This window comes from Pithys albifrons, chromosome 29 (genome assembly GCF_047495875.1).
Source record: "Pithys albifrons albifrons isolate INPA30051 chromosome 29, PitAlb_v1, whole genome shotgun sequence".
Classification (NCBI taxonomy): Eukaryota; Metazoa; Chordata; class Aves; order Passeriformes; family Thamnophilidae; genus Pithys; species Pithys albifrons.
In genome coordinates, this window is record NC_092486.1 from 703218 (window position 1) to 719416 (window position 16199).

General features: G+C 56.2%; 1 protein-coding gene across 2 annotated transcripts in view; it reads left to right on the top strand.

Annotated features, from left to right (window-relative positions):
- LOC139683667 (tetraspanin-15-like) overlaps positions 1 to 16199 on the top strand; it is a 64185-nt gene that overhangs the window by 45312 nt on the left and 2674 nt on the right. For both annotated transcript variants that reach the window (XM_071579017.1, XM_071579018.1), the window contains 2 exons: positions 3459 to 3512; positions 8019 to 8135. In XM_071579017.1, the coding sequence (XP_071435118.1) occupies positions 3459 to 3512; positions 8019 to 8135 (171 nt within the window). The remainder of the gene's footprint in view (positions 1 to 3458; positions 3513 to 8018; positions 8136 to 16199) is intronic.

Consider the following 16199-nt stretch of genomic DNA (forward strand, 5'->3'; position numbering starts at 1 on the left):
GGTGCCAGGGGGTGGGTGGGAATGCCAAGGTTGGCAACTCTGGGGTAGAAAATGGTCGGGAGGTTGTTTTTAAATCAAAAAAGCAGAATCAGAGAGTTTGGGATGTTCTCCTGGAGAAGGGAAGGCTCTGGGAGAGCTGAGAGCCCCTGGCAGGGCCTGAAGGGACTCCAGGAGAGCTGGAGAGGGAGTGGGGACAAGGGATGGAGGGACAGGACACAGGGAATGGCTTCCCATTGGATAAGTGATTTAGGTGGGATTTTGGGAAGGGATTCCTCCCTGGGATGGTGGGGAGGGCTGGGCTGGGATTCCCAGAGAAGCTGTGGCTGCCCCAGCCCTGGGAGTGTCCCAGGCCAGGCTGGAGCCCCCTGGGACAGTGGGAGGTGTCCCTGGGACAGTGGGAGGTGTCCCTGCCCAGGGCAGGGCTGGCACTGGGTGGGCTTTGAGGTCCCTCCATCCCAACCCATTCCAAGATTCCATGACTTGGCTCCATCCCAGCTTGGATCAGGGTGTGCTGTGGGGTCTGGGGGGTGTTTGGGGGATGTTGGGGGGCTTGCCCTGCCCCTCACAGGGAGATTTTTGGGGATTCTGCTCCGACTGGAGCTGTGGGGGAGGAGTTTGCTCCGAGAGCCTCCCCTGAGCAGCTCAGTGGGAGCAATCCCGGTGGGGAAGGCGCCATTCCCGACCCACTCTGAGCTGGGTGGGTGGGGTGGACTCCAAGGGGATGGATTTGCAGATCAGGAGCTCCAGGGCTGGAAATCAGGACACTCCCCTCCCTCCAAGCCAAGCTTTGCTGCTTAGACTGAGCTCAAGTGCTCTGACACTTCTCTGCTAATCCCAACCTGCTCCTCGGTGTCCTCAATCCAACATATCTCTGGGATAAAATCCCAGGAGCTGGGACAAAACCTCCCAATATCCCTGATTTCCTCAGCCAACAGTGTCCAAACACCCCAAAAAGGGGATGCTGAGCTGCATCCTGGTGGCACAACCTCCTGCAGGTTCCAAACTCCAGGAATATCAGCCTTGGCTCCGAGCCTCGGCCACATCCCGGGGACTTCAGGGCAGGATTTGTCATCAACTTTGTATTGTCTGGGGGCTTTTAGAGAGAAAAAGGGAGAAATGTGGAGTGGTTTCATCAGCAGTGGGAGCCTGACATGCAAATGAGCTGCAGAAATAATTGCCAGCTCTAATCAGGGTGTTGATTGCGAATCCTGGAGCTCCTGGGGATGGGATTGGAAATTCCTGTGCTGTCCTTGGGGGGTGCAGGGAGGGGGTGGGGGCAGGGCAGGGGTGGGGGGGGTCTGGGGAGGTTGGGGGGGTCTGGGGGTCTTACACTGCCCGAGATCTGGGGAGGGGTTGGCGAAGGAAAGGCCTTGGCACAGCAGGGACAGGAGAGTGCCAGGGATTGGTACCCAGGGGCAGGAAGGAGACAGGAGTTTGGCTTCCCAGTGCCATGAGCAAGGGCTTGGAGCAACCTGGGATGGTGGGAGGGGGCACTGGGTGGGCTTGGAGGTCCCTTCCAACCCATTCCATTCCATCTCATGCTTTGTCACCCCACCTGACCCCACCCTACATCCCACCCCATCCCACCCCACCCAGTCCCACCCCACCCCATCCCACCCCACCCAGTCCCACCCCATCCCACCCCGCCCCGCCCCGTCCCATCCCACCCCACCCAGTCCCACCCCACCCAGTCCCACCCAGTCCCACCCCGTCCCACCCCGTCCCACCCCGTCCCATCCCATCCCATCCCTTCCCTTCCCCTTCTCTCCCCTCCCCTCCTCTTCTATTCTTATTTCTACGTTATTCTGTTTCTTTTTCTTTGGTGTTTTATTTTGCCCCTGAGCTGCAGCATTCCCAGCCATTCCCTTCTTCCTGCAGCATTCCCAGCCATTCCCTCCTTCCTGCAGCATTCCCAGCCATTCCCTCCTTCCTGCAGCATTCCCAGCCATTCCCAGCCATTCCCTCCCACAGCATTCCCAGCCATTCCCAGCCATTCCCTCCTTCCTGCAGCATTCCCAGCCATTCCCTCCTTCCTGCAGCATTCCCAGCCATTCCCAGCCATTCCCTCCCACAGCATTCCCAGCCATTCCCAGCCATTCCCTCCTTCCCGCAGCATTCCCAGCCATTCCCTCCTTCCCGCAGCATTCCCAGCCATTCCCTCCTTCCCGCAGCATTCCCAGCCATTCCCTCCTTCCCGCAGCATTCCCAGCCATTCCCTCCTTCCTGCAGCATTCCCAGCCATTCTCCTCCTGCAGCATTCCCAGCCATTCCCTCCTTCCTGCAGCATTCCCAGCCATTCCCAGCCATTCCCTCCCATGGCATTCCTGGCCATTCCCTCCTTCCTGCAGCATTTCCAGCCATTCCCTCCCATGGCATTCCCAGCCATTCCCAGCCCTTCCCCTCCCACGGCATTCCCAGCCATTCCCTCCCTCCCACGGCGTTCCCAGCCATTCCCTCCCTCCCACGGCGTTCCCAGCCATTCCCTCCCTCCCACGGCATTCCCAGCCATTCCCTCCCTCCCACGGCACTACCAGCCATTCCCAGCCATTCCCTCACGCAGCATTCCCGGCCATTCCCTCCTTCCTGCAGCATTCCCAGCCATTCCCCTCCCACGGCATTCCCGGCCATCCCCTCCTGCAGCATTCCCGGCCATCCCCTCCTGCAGCATTCCCAGCCATTCCCGTCCCGCAGCATTCCCAGCCATTCCCAGCCCTTCCCCTCCCACGGCATTCCCGGCCATTCCCTCCTTCCTGCAGCTCTGGCACCGTTTCCTTTGGCCACCCAAGAGCCCCCCCCGAGGATTCCCAAAAACCTGATGATCCTCCTCAAAGTGGTGCCGAACTTTGGGAAACTCCCAAGACCTTTGATCCCTGTGCAGTTCCATTTGTTCCAAAGGAGAGACACAACAGGAGTGAAAATCCAGGGAATGTGGAGACAGTCGTGGCTTAAATCCCTGGGAAAGGCTTTGGGGGCCCGGACAGACATCAGAAAACAGGGAAAAAAGGGGATTCTCCTGGTTTTAATTCCTCTTCCTGGGATTTCCCCATGGATTCTCCCAGTTTTAATTCCCAGATTTCTCCCTGGATTCTCCCCATTTTATATCCCAGATTTCCCCCTGCATTCTCCCTGTTTTATATCCCAGATTTCCCCGTGGATTCTCCCAGTTTTAATTTCCAGATTTCCCCCTGGATTCTCCCAGTTTTAATTCTCAGATTTCCCCTGGATTCTCCCATTTTTACTTCCTCTTCCCAGGATTTCCCTGTGGATTCTCCCATTCTAATTCCCAGATTTCCCTGTGCATTCTCCCAGTTTTATATCCCAACTTTCCCCCTGTATTGTCCCAGTTTTAATTCCCAGATTTCCCCCTGGATTCTCCCAGTGCTAATTCCTCTCCTTAGGATTTCCCTGTGGATGTTCCCAGTTGTAATTCCCTATGGATTCTCCCTCTCCTCCCACAGGCCCCAGGGGAGGTGGTGAACACTCTCTGTGGTTACAGGACACTCCAGAAGGAGGTGAGTTTGGAATTCCCGAGGGATTTGCTGCTCCTTCATCCCAAATCCCCTCAACCCAACTGGTGGGAAGAGTCTGGAGGTACCTCCTGATGTGGTGCTTGGGTGTAAATCCCCTTTCATGGCTTTTCCCTGGAATTCTGGGCTGTTCCTCAGGCTCACAGAGCTCATGGTGGGTCTGGGTGTTCCCTTGGAATTCCTGGGCCACGACATCCCTGTGGGGTTTGGTGGAAGAGCCTCTGGAATTGCTGAGCTGGGCTTGGAGCTTTGGAGGTGGGAGAGAGGCTGAGTTTGATGTTTCCAGGGATGACCACAGGGCAGGATCAGTTTTTTGGGATGATCCAACCCAAGGAATCTATTCCCAAATCTCAGTTCCCAGTCCCAAGCACCCAGCCAAGCCCAGGCTGGTTCTCTGCCCCTTTTGCAGCGCCTGGAGCTGCTCAGCACCATCCAGGTCTGGGGCTGCATCCCTTGGAATTCCTGGGCCATGACATCCCTGTGGGGGTTTCAGGTCCCTTTGTGGATCCGTCCCTGGAATTGCTGCTCCTGAGCTGGGCTTGGAGCTTTGGAGGTGGGAGAGAAGCTGAGTTTGGGTGACCACGGGGCAGGATCAGTTTTTTGGGATGATCCAACCCAAGGAATCTATTCCCAAACCTCAATTCCCAGTCCCAAGCACCCAGCCAAGCCCAGGCTGGTTCTCTGCCCCTTTTGCAGCGCCTGGAGCTGCTCAGCACCATCCAGGTCTGGGGCTGCATCCCTTGGAATTCCTGGGCCATGGAATTCCTGTGGGGTCTCAGGTCCCTTGGTGGAAGAGCCTCTGGAATTGCTGAGCTGGGCTTGGAGCTTTGGAGGTGGGAGAGAGGCTGAGTTTGATGTTTCCAGGGGTGACCACAGGGCAGGATCAGTTTTTTGGGATGATCCAACCCACGGTCTCATTCCCAAGAATTCAATTCCCCAACACTCCTCATGCCTCACCCTTGGCTTCCAAGGAAGAGCAAGACAAGGAACAACCTCCCCAATGCCAAGAGCCCAGCCAAGCCCAGGCTGGTGCTCCCCACCTTTTCCAGCCCCTGGAGCTGCTCAGCACCAGCCACATCCAGGGATTTTTCCCTTGGAATTCCTGGGCATCCCTGTGGGGTTTCAGGTCCCTTTGTGGATCCGCCCCTGGAATTGCTGCTCCTGAGCTGGGCTTGGAGCTTTGGAGGTGGGAGAGAGGCTGAGTTTGATGTTTCCAGGGGTGACCACAGGGCAGGATCAGTTTTTTGGGATGATCCAACCCAAGGAATCTATTCCCAAATCTCAGTTCCCAATCCCAAGCACCCAGCCAAGCCCAGGCTGGTTCTCTGCCCCTTTTGCAGCACCTGGAGCTGCTCAGCACCATCCAGGTCTGGGGCTGCATCCCTTGGAATTCCTGGGCCATGGAATTCCTGTGGGGTCTCAGGTCCCTTGGTGGAAGAGCCTCTGGAATTGCTGAGCTGGGCTTGGAGCTTTGGAGGTGGGAGAGAGGCTGAGTTTGATGTTTCCAGGGGTGACCACAGGGCAGGATCAGTTTTTTGGGATGATCCAACCCACGGTCTCATTCCCAAGAATTCAATTCCCCAACACTCCTCATGCCTCACCCTTGGCTTCCAAGGAAGAGCAAGACAAGGAACAACCTCCCCAATGCCAAGAGCCCAGCCAAGCCCAGGCTGGTGCTCCCCACCTTTTCCAGCCCCTGGAGCTGCTCAGCACCAGCCACATCCAGGGATTTTTCCCTTGGAATTCCTGGGCATCCCTGTGGGGTTTCAGGTCCCTTTGTGGATCCGCCCCTGGAATTGCTGCTCCTGAGCTGGGCTTGGAGCTTTGGAGGTGGGAGAGAGGCTGAGTTTGGGTGACCACAGGGCAGGATCAGTTTTTTGGGATGATCCAACCCAAGGAATCTATTCCCAAACCTCAATTCCCAATGCCAAGCACCCAGCCAAGCCCAGGCTGGTTCTCTGCCCCTTTTGCAGCGCCTGGAGCTGCTCAGCACCATCCAGGTCTGGGGCTGCATCCCTTGGAATTCCTGGGCCATGGAATTCCTGTGGGGTCTCAGGTCCCTTGGTGGAAGAGCCTCTGGAATTGCTGAGCTGGGCTTGGAGCTTTGGAGGTGGGAGAGAGGCTGAGTTTGATGTTTCCAGGGGTGACCACAGGGCAGGATCAGTTTTTTGGGATGATCCAACCCACGGTCTCATTCCCAAGAATTCAATTCCCCAACACTCCTCATGCCTCACCCTTGGCTTCCAAGGAAGAGCAAGACAAGGAACAACCTCCCCAATGCCAAGAGCCCAGCCAAGCCCAGGCTGGTGCTCCCCACCTTTTCCAGCCCCTGGAGCTGCTCAGCACCAGCCACATCCAGGGATTTTTCCCTTGGAATTCCTGGGCATCCCTGTGGGGTTTCAGGTCCCTTTGTGGATCCGCCCCTGGAATTGCTGCTCCTGAGCTGGGCTTGGAGCTTTGGAGGTGGGAGAGAGGCTGAGTTTGATGTTTCCAGGGGTGACCACAGGGCAGGATCAGTTTTTTGGGATGATCCAACCCAAGGAATCTATTCCCAAATCTCAGTTCCCAATCCCAAGCACCCAGCCAAGCCCAGGCTGGTTCTCTGCCCCTTTTGCAGCACCTGGAGCTGCTCAGCACCATCCAGGTCTGGGGCTGCATCCCTTGGAATTCCTGGGCCATGGAATTCCTGTGGGGTCTCAGGTCCCTTGGTGGAAGAGCCTCTGGAATTGCTGAGCTGGGCTTGGAGCTTTGGAGGTGGGAGAGAGGCTGAGTTTGATGTTTCCAGGGGTGACCACGGGGCAGGATCAACTTTTTGGGATGATCCAACCCAAGGAATCTATTCCCAAACCTCAATTCCCAATGCCAAGAACCCAGCCAAGCCCAGGCTGGTTCTCTGCCCCTTTTGCAGCGCCTGGAGCTGCTCAGCACCATCCAGGTCTGGGGCTGCATCCCTTGGAATTCCTGGGCCATGGAATTCCTGTGAGGGTCTCAGGTCCCTTTGTGGATCCGCCCCTGGAATTGCTGCTCCTGAGCTGGGCTTGGAGCTTTGGAGGTGGGAGAGAGGCTGAGTTTGATGTTTCCAGGGGTGACCACAGGGCAGGATCAACTTTTTTGGATGATCCAACCCAAGGTCTCATTCCCAAGAATTCAATTCCCCAACACTCCTCATGCCTCACCCTTGGCTTCCAAGGAAGAGCAAGACAAGGAACAACCTCCCCAATGCCAAGAGCCCAGCCAAGCCCAGGCTGGTGCTCCCCACCTTTTCCAGCCCCTGGAGCTGCTCAGCACCAGCCACATCCAGGGATTTTTCCCTTGGAATTCCTGGGCCATGACATCCCTGTGGGGGTTTCAGGTCCCTTTGTGGATCCGCCCCTGGAATTGCTGAGCTGGGCTTGGAGCTTTGGAGGTGGGAGAGAGGCTGAGTTTGATGTTTCCAGGGGTGACGACGGGGCAGGATCAGTTTTTTGGGATGATCCAACCCAAGGAATCTATTCCCAAACCTCAATTCCCAATGCCAAGAGCCCAGCCAAGCCCAGGCTGGTTCTCTGCCCCTTTTGCAGTGCCTGGAGCTGCTCAGCACCATCCAGGTCTGGGGCTGCATCCCTTGGAATTCCTGGGCCATGGAATTCCTGTGGGGTCTCAGGTCCCTTGGTGGAAGAGCCTCTGGAATTGCTGAGCTGGGCTTGGAGGTTTGGAGGTGGGAGAGAGGCTGAGTTTGATGTTTCCAGGGGTGACCACGGGGCAGGATCAGTTTTTTGGGATGATCCAACCCAAGGTCTCATTCCCAAGAATTCAATTCCCCAACACTCCTCATGCCTCACCCTTGGCTTCCAAGGAAGAGCAAGACAAGGAACAACCTCCCCAATGCCAAGAGCCCAGCCAAGCCCAGGCTGGTGCTCTCCACCTTTTCCAGCCCCTGGAGCTGCTCAGCACCAGCCACATCCAGGGATTTTTCCCTTGGAATTCCTGGACCATGACATCCCTGTGGGGGTTTCAGGTCCCTTTGTGGATCCGTCCCTGGAATTGCTGCTCCTGAGCTGGGCTTGGAGCTTTGGAGGTGGGAGAGAAGCTGAGTTTGGGTGACCACAGGGCAGGATCAGTTTTTTGGGATGATCCAACCCAAGGAATCAATTCCCAAACCTCAATTCCCAATGCCAAGAGCCCAGCCAAGCCCAGGCTGGTTCTCTGCCCCTTCTGCAGTGCCTGGAGCTGCTCAGCACCATCCAGGTCTGGGGCTGCATCCCTTGGAATTCCTGGGCCATGGAATTCCTGTGGGGTCTCAGGTCCCTTGGTGGGAGAGCCCCTGGAATTGCTGAGCTGGGCTTGGAGCTTTGGAGGTGGGAGAGAGGCTGAGTTTGATGTTTCCAGGGGTGACCACGGGGCAGGATCAGTTTTTTGGGATGATCCAACCCAAGGAATCAATTCCCCAACCTCAGTTCCCAATGCCAAGCACCCAGCCAAGCCCAGGCTGGTTCTCTGCCCCTTTTGCAGCGCCTGGAGCTGCTCAGCACCATCCATGTCCGGGGTTGTATCCACGCCGTGGGGCTTTGGCTCAAGGACAACTTCGAGGCCACCCTGGGCATTGTGTGCTCCCTGCTGCTCCCCCAGGTAGGTGCTGCTCCCACCACGCCCTCCTGGGCTTTGTCACTGAGCTGGAGGAGGAAAATCCTTCATTTTTAGTGCTTTCCCCCTCCACTTCCATCCCTGATTTGTGACTTGGGTGGGAAAACTCTCACGGAGAGTCCTTGGGAAATGAACAGTTTATGGCTCTGTTGGCTGACTCAGAACACTCCTGAAATGTAATTATTGATCAAATAACAGCCCTGAGAGCAGATCAGGCCCTTCTGAGCACAGCAAATCCTCCTCTCCGTGTTTTCTGAGCAAACAGGGAAGAAACAGCCCCAAAGCAGGGCAGGGACAGCCCCAAAGCAGGGCAGGGACAGCCCCAAAGCAGGGCAGGGACAGCCCCAAAGCAGGGCAGGGACAGCCCCAACGCAGGGCAGGGACAGCCCCCAAAGCGGGGCAGGGACAGCCCCAAAGCGGGGCAGGGACAGCCCCATAACTGGGCAGGATCAGCCCCAACGCAGGGCAGGGACAGCCCCCAAAGCAGGGCAGGGACAGCCCCCAAAGCGGGGCAGGGACAGTCCCAAAGCAGGGCAGGGACAGCCCCAAACCAGGGCAGGGACAGCCCCAAACCAGGGCAGGGACAGCCCCATAACTGGGCAGGGACAGCCCCCAAAGCAGGGCAGGGACAGCCCCATAACTGGTCAGGGACAGCCCCATAACTGGGCAGGGACAGCCCCCAACCCAGGGCAGGGACAGCCCCCAACCCAGGGCAGGGACAGCATCAAACCAGGGCAGAGACAGCCCCAAAAACAGGACAGGGACAGCCCCAAATCAGGGCAGGATCAACCCCAGCCCAGAGCAGGAAGGTGAGTGGGTCTGTGTTTGGCTCAGGAAATCCATCAGTGATGCCTCAGGATCCAGAGGGTGAGGATTTTCATCCCAGAAAATTAACAGGGAGAGGATCTGGGGGTTGTGGGACTGTGCTGGCCCCAGGGGAACGTCTCTGGGATCTTCCCAGGAGTAGTTTGGACAAAATCTGGGGCTGATTTGGTGCTTTTGGGGATTCCTGTTGAGGCTCAGGAGCAAACCTTCCTCTGTTGGGGTGTCTGGTGATGCTTCCCGGCCTTTGAATGGGATTTAATCCAACTGGGAATGAAATCCTTCCCTCTTTTGCTGTGTTGCTGCTGCAAACCAAAGCCCAGCAGTGGCTGGAGAAGCAGAAGCTGTTGGGGAAGTGAATTCCTTTTCCCAAGGTGGGTTTTGAGCTCTCAGATGTTCAGGATGAGAAACCAAGTTGGGAGGAGGTTTGTGCCCAGTCCTGGCTGCGATTCCCGACTTTTCCAAAGTGCTTCCTTGAAAACATGCAGCTGAGCCCTGGAATTCTGCTGTGCTGCCCCTGGGAGGGGTGAGGGGCACTGGGATGGGGTGGGCAGAGCCACAGTCGGGGTGGGACATGGAGAGCCCATTAGAGGAACCTCCCGTTGGGTTCCTCATCAACCTCCCAACGGGAAGCTGTTAATTGGGAAGGATGAGGAGCAGAATCAGGGCTGGCCACGAGGGGTCCTGATGGATCTCAAGAGCTCTGCAGTGATTGCTCTGTCCTGCTGGTAGAAGCTCTTCAGTGAAGAGCCTCATCCATCCCATCTGCTCGTGGGTTTTCCATGGAAACCAGTCTGGGTTCCCCCCTTTGGGAGGGAATGGAGGTGCTGATGGGCAGGAGCTCCCAGCCCTGGAGCAGCTCCACCCCCAGCAGCTGCCAGGAGAAGGTGGGAATGTTCTCCCCAAACTGCTGATCCCAGGGGAAAGGAAGGGTTGGTGTGAGGAGGAGACAGTGCCTTGGGATTTGGGATTTGGGATTTGGGAATGTTCTGACCTGCCCCAGCCCTGGCCAAGTCCCACATGGAATGTGGTGCAACCACCCTCTTGGAAAACTTGCTGGATGCTCCAGAGGAGGTTGGGATGGTGATCCCCACCCTGGGGCCAGCTCTGGGTTATTCCTGGTTTTCCTCTTCCTTGGGATCCAACCCCAGCCCTGTCTGACCTCAGGGGTTCAGGGGCTGAGGGGCAGAGCCGGGTTGGTGCCCACCATCCAGGAGTTCTGCTGGGATTTGGGGGATCAACCAGCTTTTCTATGGAAAAAAAAGGACCCAAGAGAGGTTTGGGCTGGTGGGGAGTGGGGAATTATTGCCCTCCCACCATGGAAGGTGGACAACATGGATGGGACAAGTCCTTCCTTTCCTCTTGGGTGTGGAAAGCACCAAATTGGGCCTTTCCATCCTGCAGGAAGTTCCTGAATTTATCAATTTTCCTGATTTTCCCCAAATACCTGGGAGAGCCCAAGGGTTGCCTGGTTTGCTTCCTGGGCTTGGGGTGTTCAGGGAAACCCACAAATTCCCTGGATCCTGCTGGACTGACTGAAGAGCTGAGGAATCCTGATCCCATTCCCTGGACATTTCTGATCCCATTCCCTGGCCTTGGACAATCCTGATCCCATTCCCTGGCCTTGGACAGTCCTGATCCCATACCCTGGGTAATTCTGATCCCATTCCCTGGCCTTGGACAATCCTGATCCTATTCCCTGGGCAATCCTGATCCCATTCCCTGGCCTTGGACAGTCCTGATCCCATTCCCTGGGTAATTCTGATCCCATTCCCTGGCCTTGGACAATCCTGATCCCTTTCCCTGGGCAATCCTGATCCCATTCCCTGGCCTTGGACAATCCTGATCCCATTCCCTGGGCAATTCTGATCCCATTGCCAGGCTTTGGACAATCCTGATCCCATTCCCATTCCCTGGGCAATCCTGCTCCCATTCCCAGGCCCTCCAGGAGTTGTGGATCTGCAGAATTCCCTGCTGAGGAGACCAGGAACAGGTCCCTTGGCTGTAGCCCCAGGATGTGATCCCAGAGCCCCCTCTGATGGCAGAGGGAGAGCAGGAGCTGCAGGAGGCCCTGAGAGCCCCCAGAGGAGCTTGGCCTTCCCTTCCAGCTCCTCAAATCCATGGAGAGGGGCCTTTTCCCTCTGGGAAAGCCCCCCAGGGGCTGGAGCAGGAGGTTGGGTGGGGCAGAGCCAGAACCTGCCCCATGGAGGGTCTCCTGCACCCCCAGGGCTGGGTTTGGTCTGGGGGGTCTCAGGGAATTCCTGGAGCCCAACCCTTGGATAAATCCATGGATATCCCTGTAAGGACATCACTGGGCAGCTTTTCCCCTCTCCCAGCCCGTGGCAGTTGGTAATTCCACAATCAGTCCCAAATCCTGGATATCTCCATCCTTTTTACATCCCCCTTGACCCTTGGGAAGGAACCCCCCCCGTGAGGGGTGGGAGGTGGTTCTGCTCCTTTGGGCCACTCAGACACACCCACTCAGTCCCTCTCCTGCCTTTGCCTTTCCTCTCCTTCCCTTTTCCCTGAGTTCCATTCTCCAGGAGCAATCCCTCTCCTTCCCTTCATCCCAGTCTGGCTCAGGCAGAGGCTGAGCTGCCACACCCTTGGGATCCCCTTCCCAAAAAAGGTGTTTTACTTCAGGCTCTGACAGGCAAATTCCTGCTGTTTCCTTTTGGAGCAGCCCCAGACCTTTCAGCAGGGCAGCAATCCTGGGAATTTTGCTCCTGGCTGCACCAATCCCTTCCCTCCCTCCAGGGTTATCCCAGAATCAGTGAGGTTGGAAAGACCCCTGAGCTCATCGAGTCCAACCTATGACCACATTTCCCAGGAGATTGTGGTGCAGGAGACAACTTTGGGGTTAAAATGAGGCCAAAACCTCGTGCCTGGATCTTCCAGCAGCTCCTGGATTGAGCTCAGGAAAGGCAGGAGGTGTTTCTGAGAGCCCTGGAATGGATTGGGATGGAGAGACCTCAAAGCCCACCCAGTGCCACCCCTGCCCTGGGCAGGGACACCTCCCACTGTCCCAGGGACACCTCCCACTGTCCCAGGGACACCTCCCACTGTCCCAGGGGGCTCCAGCCTGGCCTTGGACACTCCCAGGGATGGGGCAGCCACAGCTTCTCTGGGAATCCCAGCCCAGCCCTTCCCACCCTCCCAGGGAGGAATTCCTTCCCAATGTCCCACCTATCCCTGCCCTCTGGCAGTGGGAAGCCATTCCCTGTGTCCTGTCCCTCCATCCCTTGTCCCAGGTCCCTCTCCAGCCCTTGGAGCCCCTTTAGGCCCTGGAAGGGGCTCTCAGGTCTCTCTGGGAATCCCATCCCATCCCTGCCCACCCTCCAGGGCAGAATCCCGTCCCAACATCCCACCTCAGCCCAGTCCCTGCCAGTTGAAATCCATTCCCCTGACGCTCTCCTGGATCCTTCTCCTCTCCAGGCTGCTCATTCCCAGCTCTCCCAGTCTGGCTCCAGGGCAGAGGAGCTCCAGCCCTGGGATCACCTTCCTTGGCAATGTCATCAGGCAGAAACGAGCACAAAAACTCTCTGCAACTGGGTTGGTGGGTTTTTTCCAAAAAAAGGGGGGGGGGGGGGAGGGATTCATCCTAAATAAACAGAAAGTGGTGCAAGTCCAGTTAAAAAGGAAAACACATCCTTGGAATGTCCCTGCCAAGGGTTGAAATCCGTGGACTCTGTGGCACAGAGGAGATTGTTGCTGCCTCTGTTCCTCTCTGTCATTCCATCCATGTCCAAAGCCCTTCCCTGGGAGCAGCCCCAGAGCAGTGGGGGATGTTCCCTCCTCCTCTGAGGAGGAGAAATCCATGAAATCCAGCCTGGCATTCCATAAGAAATGCAGATCCAGCGGGTTTTGCAGCTCTGCATCTTCATCTCCTGCATCTTTGAGTCACCACAGTTCCCTTTCCCTCTGCAAGATTAATTTGGGATTTGTTTGCTCTTTAGTGTCCCCAGGAGGGTCCTCAAGTGGCTGACACGGGTTTAATGGAGTGGAAAATGGGGATAAAAGGGATTTTTCCATCTGCAGCCACGACCTGGACAAGAGGCTGCTCCATAAATGCCAATTTAGGGAAGGGAAAGTCAATAAGAGAGAAAGGCTTTGCTTTTTGCTTCATTAGCTCTGGGGAAGCCTGAGATGATTCACTGTCTCTGGGCAGCAGGAGCTGCAGCTTCCAGCCCTTCTTCTCTTGGATACTGATGTGGGAGTGAGGTTGGAGCCTCTTCCTTCTTTGCTTCCCAAACTTCCTGACTCCCTGATCCCCATGAGCCATCAGTGGTTCCCAGGCAGGAGGATTTGGGGTCACTTTGGGCCATCCCAGCCCCTCTGGAATGGTTCCCTGGAATGGAATGGAACCCCTGGAATGGTTCCCTGTTCTGGGCAGCAGGATCCAGCTTTCCAGCCTCCAGATCCAGAGATCTTTCCATGGAAAAGGGTTTCCCTGCAGGAAGTTCTGCCTCACTGGGCTCGTGTTCTCCCAGGTCAGAGCTGGGTTTGGGGTCCTGTGGGGCACCAGGATGGGGTTCATCCTGCCAGGGCTCCACAGATCCTTGGGCTGCTCCTTTCCAGCCCTAATTCTTGCCCTTGTGGAGCAAAATCCAAGGAGAGCTGTTGTGGTTGGACAGGGAGATGCCCATGGAGGAGCTGAGCCCAAAGTGCCCCTTCCCACCCCAAAAGGAGCCCCTGCTGAGCTCCCATATCCCTGAGGGAAAACATCTGGAGGTTCCAGCCCTTCTTCTGTTGGATACTGATCTGGGAATGAGGTTGGAGCCTCTTCTTTCTTTGCTTCCCAAACTTCCTGCCTCCCTGATCCCCACGAGCCATCAGTGCTTCCCAGGGAGGAGGATTTGGGGTCACTTTGGGCCATCCCAGCCCTGTTGGGACAATTCCCAAAGCCAAACTGCTCATTCCAAAGGATCAAATGGATTTGAGCAAAGCTGGAGCTGAGCCCCAAAGCTCCTCCTAATTAGTCTGATGTAGGAGACACAAATCCTTGGCTTGGGCCTGGCTGAGTCATGGCATGGCTTGGATTGGGTGGGATCCTGAAGGTCCTCCCATTCCACTGTCCCAGGGAGCTCCAGCCTGGCCTTGGCAGTGCCAGGGATGGGGCAGCTCCTCGGGCAGCTTTGGTTGGTCGGGAGAGACCTTAAAGCCCATCTGAGTCCCCCCAGAGACTCCTGGTGACTCCCCACTGGGTTATTTGTTAATTCCCACGATATCCAAAGGGCTTTGGGTTTATGTGCCCCTGGAAGAGCAGCCACTCGGTGGGTTTATACCCCCAAATCTTTGGGGTTGCATTTAAACCCCCCAAAAACTCCTCAGGCAGAGGCAGAGCCGAGACCTCCCGAGGCCACGACACATCCCTGAATTCCAGGCAGGAAGAACAGGCAGTTCCCGAACTGCAATGACCCTCCCACATTCCCATCTCAGGGCTGGGAGAAAAGCAGCTTTTGGGTGTTTTTAGGCTCAGCTCTGATGAGTTTTGGCCTCACCACGTTGTGCTGCAGCAGCTCCTGCAGAGCAATAACAGCGACGCTGAAATTCCCTTCGCTGCGGAGAACACGGAGCCCTCAGTGCCAGGGATATTGGATCCATCCATATTCCTGACAGCTCCTTGTGTTCTCATTACGGGAGAGAGGATGTTTAGAGGCAAACTGGGACGGGGCTGGTTCATAACTCAGGCAGGGCTGGGGCTGGGGCTGGGGCTGGGGCTGCTGCTGCTGCTGCTCCTGCAGGACTTGGGCTCCTTTATTGCCTTCAGGAATTTCACAGGACGCCTCCAGAGGGAGCAGCAGGAGGGGTGATGTCCCCAGACCTGGCTCTCTTCCTTTCCTTTCCTTTCCCTTCCTTTCCCTTTCTCTTCCTTTTCCTTATTTTCCTTCTCCTTCCCCTTTCCCTTTTCCTTTCTTTTCCTTTTCCTTCTCTTCCTTTTCCTTTTCCTTCTCTTTTCCTTTTCCTTTTCATTTTCCTTTCTTTTCCTTTTTCTTTTCATTTTCATTTCTTTTCCTTTTCCTTTTCATTTTCCTTTCTTTTCCTTTTCCTTTTTCTTTTCATTTTCCTTTCTTTTCCTTTTCCTTTCTTTTCCTTTTCCTTCTCTTCCTCTTCCTTTTCCTTTTCCTTTTCCCTTGCCTTTGCCTGCCTTGCCTGCACTTTCCTTTCCTCTCCCTCTCATCTCTCTTTTCCTTTCTCCTCTCATTTCTCCTTCCCTTCCCAAACCTTCCCTTCAGGTCTCTCATTCCAGAGGGTTTTCCCTGCCTGGAGTCAGTGCTGGAATTTTCCTCTGCCCACTGTGACGAGTTGAGAGCAGTAAATGTAAAGCTTGTCAGGCCTGGGATGGTCCTTTAGACCTTCCCAAATCCCCGAGGGCTTCCCTGTGGGATGGGATTCACCCAGTCCTGTTATCCACATCTCGGTGTCTCCAGGCTCTCCGGGGACAGACAGATCCATCTCCACATCACCCAACAGCAGATGCCCAGCCCCATTCCAGACCTGTTGGACACACAAGGTCATTCCAGAACATTCCCAGGCTGCAGCTGCAGCATCTGCCGGTGCCTTTCCCAGCAAAAGGGCCCCAGTGGTCCAAATCCAGTGCTCCTGAAATTCCCAAATTCCTGGGAAAGCCCTGGGAGCCAACCCCCCCACCCCGTGTCCTTCCCTGGGATTGTGGGAGCAGCCACCAAGCAGGAGGGTCGTCAGGGGGGCAATTAGGAAGGTGATTAGGGAAAAATTAGCTGAGGGCTCTGTGGTGGGGGAGCAACTCCAAGGGCTTGGACTCCACTCCTCCTTCCCTGTGGAATCTGCCGATCCCTCAGTCCTCTGGGGGACACCTGCATCTCTCTGGGGACACTTTCAGCTCAGTGGGTGACACTTTCAGCTCAGTGGGTGACACTTTCAGCTCTGGGTGACACTTTCAGCTCAGTGGGTGACACTTTCAGCTCTGGGTGACACTTTCAGCTCAGTGGGTGACACTTTCAGCTCAGTGGTGACACTTTCAGCTCTGGGTGACACTTTCAGCTCAGTGGGTGACACTTTCAGCTCAGTAGGTGACACTTTCAGCCCAGTGGGTGACACTTTCAGCCCAGTAGGTGACACTTTCAGCTCAGTGGGTGACACTTTCAGCTCAGTGGGTGACACTTTCAGCTCAGTGGGTGACACTTTGACCTCCCTGGGGACACTTTCAGCTCTGGGTGACACTTTCAGCTCAGTAGGTGACACTTT